Here is a 4,943-nt window from a genome sequence, read left to right on the forward strand (position 1 = left end):
CTCGCGTCCGCCCGCCGCGCTCGTGTCCCCCGCCGTCCGCCGCCGCCGTTCCGGCGCCGTCCATCCAAACCGGGTCGGGTCGTGTCAACCCGGCAACCCGCCGGATCGGGTCCGGGTTCGATTTTCCGACCCGTTTTTCTACCCGAGTCGGGTTAGGGTTGACCCGTTTGAACCCGGGTCAGTTCCGGGTTCGACCCGAACCCGACCCGTGACCCGAAATTGACACCCCTAATCTAAATATAGAGTTCATGATGTCGGGATCGTCTGGAGAATCGGATCTGCAAGAAAGGATTTTCCAATCCAGAGAACAATCACAAGCAGAAAGCTTCAAAGCTTTGAAAAGAAGAAAATAGTCATTCAATGACCCTCCCCTTAGAATATCTTGCTTATATAAGCTTCTAAGAAAATTCTACAAAAACTTGTAACAAACTATATAAGATATTCCTAAGATAGGCTATAATTATGATGTTCCACATCAGTTCATTATTGATGTGGGTTGGATCGTTTGGAAGAAGAGGATGCTTAAGGATTTAATCCCAATCCAGAGAATAAAGGTAACACCAAGCTTAAAGCTTCAAAAACATATAATATTCATCATTCAATGTCCTTCATACTACAATACTTGATATTTATAAAGCTAAAAGAACATTCTAGAAGCTAGTAATAACAAACTTAGATAACATATTCCTAAAGCTGCATTTAGTTAAGATGTTCCTACATCAATTATCAACCTTCACCCTCAAGTTATGTATTGATCAACTTCGCATTTGGCCTCGTAGCTTTGCAGTCAAGAGTTCTATTTAAATTCTTGCCACCTGCTACATATATTCATCTTTAATGTTAGAGGAATAAAATTCTGATTGTATGATATATGGTGACAAATTTAGTAAATTCTAATGGGAATTAAGGCTTCATTAATTAGGGACGGCTTTCTTAATACTTTCTAAAATAATTTTTTAGTTTAAAAAAATATTAAACTATAAAATTTTGCACTAAAAAGCTGCTCCATAAAACAGTAGGAAAGTCATATTAAAAAGCCTAAGACTCATGCTTCATTTGAGATATTTCAAATCACAACCACAATTTTTGTTTGATCAATGCATTTTTATTATTTTCAATAAATTTTTGTTCTAAGAAACAGTTTTCTATAATATCTTTAAAAAAACTTATTTTCTACATAATAATTTTACAATCATTTTTATAAAAATATAAAAACGATAGCCCTAAATATATAGATCCTCTCTATATCTATTGGTGATAGTTAGGAAGAAGATAAATATTCTTCCTATCATAATAATAGTTTTAGTCAATGTGTAACATTATTTCATATTATTTGAAGAAAAATAAATACTTAAATATTTAGAAAGATATTATTCCTATTCATATATCGTATCATCAATTCTCATATTCAACAACAACAACAACAACATCAAGTCTTTATCCCACTATGTGGGGTCAGCCACAACATCTCATTATGCTCATTTCATTTCCTGTCTCTAAGAGTAAAGCCACTCATCCACCTAAGCATTCTCATATTTCCAACACTTAACTTAATTTTAATGGCCAACATTCTTTACCATAAAATATTACTGGTCTAACCACCATTTTATAGAATGTTCTCTTAAGTTTGAGGTTGACTTTTCTATCACACAACAAGCCCGATGCATTCCTCCACTTCAACCATGAAATTTGAATTATACTAATAATATCCCTATCTATTTCACCATCACTTTGAATAATAGACACAAGATATCTAAAATGTGTACTTTTATTCTTGACTTGATCACCCAAAAAACCTTCAGACTCTAAAGTTGACCTCATAATTCAAGTTTACTTCCAGCTCCCTCTTTAATCTTATCAACAAGGAGAATATCATTAGCCAAAAGCATACACCAGGATATATCCTCTTTCAAATGTCTAGTGAGAACATGCATGACTAACTCAAAAAACAAAGAAAAAAAAAAAACTTAACCATTCTCACACTGCAAAAAAAAAAAAAAAACCTTCGAAGGAAAAAGAAGAAATCTTATTCAACGAAACAAGTCGCTGCCTCTTTCCGACTTAAATTACATACTCTCCTAAATCATTCTTATTTGCATGCAACCTAACCCTAACCCTAAAATTAACCAAGTCATTGAATTATCCTATTTACAATTATGCCAATCTGCACCCTTACTTAATCGTCGATGGATCAAATAACGTTACAGTAGTACTTAACAATTTCCCATCTACACATACGATCCAGCTAGCTTATTAAATGCATAGCTGAAGAACCCCAGGCTTCTTCTCCTCCTCCTCAGCCATAAGGCTCTCACAGGAAGGACAAACCCTCATGTCTTCAACCTTTGATGCATAGAACCTAAGCTCATTCAGTTCCCTTCTCAGCCTCCTGTTCTCATCGCTCAGATTGTCGCAACATCTCTTCAATAACTCACAATCCACTTCTGTTTGCTTCAACTTAGTCCTGTCATGAAAACAAGCACACAAACTCCATTATTTCAATAAAGAACTTAATGCCTAATTCAGGGGCGGACCCAACCTTAATTTTCAGGGTGGGCAAAAAATGTAAAGATTTTTTATTTGCCTTGAAGTTGGTTGGAACCCTATTTGTTCATATCCTTGATCATTATACACTTCGTAGATATATTGGGGGTCCAAGGGGTCAGCGCCCTCTGGTGGGGTTTGACCTGACTGATCAGGTTGCGGGGTCAAGGGGCAGCGCCCTTGCGGTTTTTGTATTTGGTTCATGATTTCCTAATAATAACACATCTACGTAATGTGTTTGATTATGTTGTGGGCAATTGTCAAAAGACCATAGTATTTTAAAACTTTTAAGGGTTATTTTTTTTTAGAGGTGGATCCACCCATGGCCTAATTATATGTCAGCTATATAAATTGAGAAATGCTTTTTAATTACATTTATAGAAATTCTATGAAGATTTCTTTAATAAAAAATGAATAAACAATACAATCTATTAATTTTTTTTAATATAATTTTTTAATTTTAAGCAGCAATCAAATGAGAGCCTAAGTAAATTCTTATAAAAATATCCGATATTAGCCCATGCATAGTTCCCAGTTGCTAAAAGAATTTCATATTGCATTCATATAGTGATTATAATCTTAAAATGAATTTAATGACCATAGAATATTCTGAACATTTATTTTTTCCTTATAATATATATCGACAAATACAAATAAATATATTGTTTTAATTTTTTGTTTCTTTGAATAAGAAGCATTTCTGTTGCATATTATACCTTGCTCTTCTATTCTGGAACCAGACCTCAACTTGCCGGGGACGAAGCCCGAGCTTCTTTGCGAGCTCTTCCTTCTGAATAGAAGTGAGGGTTTTGTGGCTGCAGAAGCTTCTTTCGAGTAAGGTGGATTGTTCATTAGTAAGTCTGAGCTTCTTCCTGATCATGCCATGCACGTCTTCGTTGTCTTCTTTTTTGTTCTTTGATTTATTCATCTGCAAGTTTTTCAACTCCATTGAGTTTGTCTTCTGTTCCCTTTCTTCATCTTCTTCTTTCTTCAGAAAGGGAGGAAAACACAAGTGGAGTCTCACCGGAGGCTTCGTCACTTCACGGCGATAGCTGTGTTGGGTAGCTGAGAAACCGCCACCTTTGATGGCTAGGGTGAGCTGAGTGTCGCATAGCTCCTCTCCCATGACAGAGAGACAGAGAGAGAGGTTGCTTATAGGGGGAGAAGAAGGTGTTGGTGTCGGAGTTTGAGGGGGTGGAGGGGCGTTATTATATAATGACAAAAGTAACATAATAGAGAATATGGGAGTTTCTTGTGGTGTTTAATTTGGGAGGTAAGAGGATTTAAAGTTGGTAAGTAAGGATGGTGAAAGAGGAGCAAAATTTTTTATTTAAAAAAAAAAAAGTAAGAAAAAATTAAAACGGTCAAAGAGGGCAATTTGGGCCTTTTGTCTGCCACATAAATGGCCTATGGGAACAGTCAAAATTTTGAATTTTTTTATCTATTTAAAGTTTTAAAACTCTGATTTTTTTATTTAGAAAAACACATTTTAAAACTGAAATTTTAAAAAATAGAAGATTTTTTTAATAAATTTAAATTTTATTTAATCTTATTTAGAGTGCATTTTCTTATAATTTTTTTGAAAAAATTTATTTGATTTTCTTTGATGTTTCAAATTTATTCATATAGTTCATTTGTTAAGTTCACATATATTTTGTCTAAATGAGATTTTTAAAATTTAAATATTTTAAAAAATTAAACCGGTTGAAAAAAAGACTATGGTTGGAGCGGAAAAAAATAAAAAATGGAAGGAATAACAAGGCATGACTCATGATATCTCAAAAGTCAACATGCGAAGCCTAATTTCCAGGTTGTTTCACTGCTGAGGGGTCAAGGAATTTAGTGGTAGTAACTCTAATAAATTAATGAGAACCGTTCAAACTTCAAATATTTATTATTCCATAATAATGAAAATATGTCATAATTAGCATATCTGATTAAGGAAATAAGTTTGCTTAATTCTTATGCATACATGAATCATTATACATTATTATATATTTTTTGGTCAACCTGACCCGGCCTAATTTTTGAAATGTGTGGACTTGTTGAATCCGAATCTGACCCAATTGACGAATAGGTTGACCTTAACCCAGAATTTTTGGTTAGAATTTTCATGTCGTGTCAAATATTGACACCCTTACATATAATATGTCACATGGAATACTAATAAAAAATTTGTTCTTTTTAACTCCTAACAAAACCCATTAAAATAAGCTTACTTAATGGAATGTGACAACTCAAATTATAGCATAAATAGAGAATTAGCCTATTAGGGTATAAACTAGTTTGAGTTATTATTTGGTGTAGTTTTCTAACTGCTTTCTTGTTCATTTTTAGAAATTTTGTAATAGAAATTTGTTTCTTACAACCAATTCTACTAATATTTGGTGGCTATAATG

At 33.7% G+C, this 4,943-nt stretch overlaps 1 protein-coding gene across 1 annotated transcript; it reads right to left on the bottom strand.

Annotated features, from left to right (window-relative positions):
• Positions 1–2,253: 2,253 nt before the first annotated feature.
• On the bottom strand, positions 2,254–3,670 carry LOC110110132 (homeobox-leucine zipper protein HAT14-like). Its single transcript, XM_020841472.1, has 2 exons — positions 3,261–3,670; positions 2,254–2,464 (listed from the first exon to the last, which is right to left on the bottom strand). The coding sequence occupies exons 1-2, from the start codon at positions 3,668–3,670 to the stop codon at positions 2,254–2,256; spliced, it is 621 nt and encodes a 206-aa protein (XP_020697131.1).
• Between the last annotated feature and the right edge of the window lie 1,273 nt (positions 3,671–4,943).

This window comes from Dendrobium catenatum, unplaced genomic scaffold, assembly GCF_001605985.2.
Source record: "Dendrobium catenatum unplaced genomic scaffold, ASM160598v2 fragScaff_scaffold_1021, whole genome shotgun sequence".
Taxonomy (NCBI): Eukaryota; Viridiplantae; Streptophyta; class Magnoliopsida; order Asparagales; family Orchidaceae; genus Dendrobium; species Dendrobium catenatum.

Excerpts from the sequence above, each read along its gene's own strand:
- LOC110110132 (XM_020841472.1), bottom strand. The coding sequence starts at position 3,670 with ATGGGAGAGGAGCTATGCGACACTCAGCTCACCCTAGCCATCAAAGGT. Across the intron at positions 2,465-3,260 it reads TTCCAGAATAGAAGAGCAAG|GACTAAGTTGAAGCAAACAG; the intron begins GTATAATATGCA and ends TTTTCATGACAG.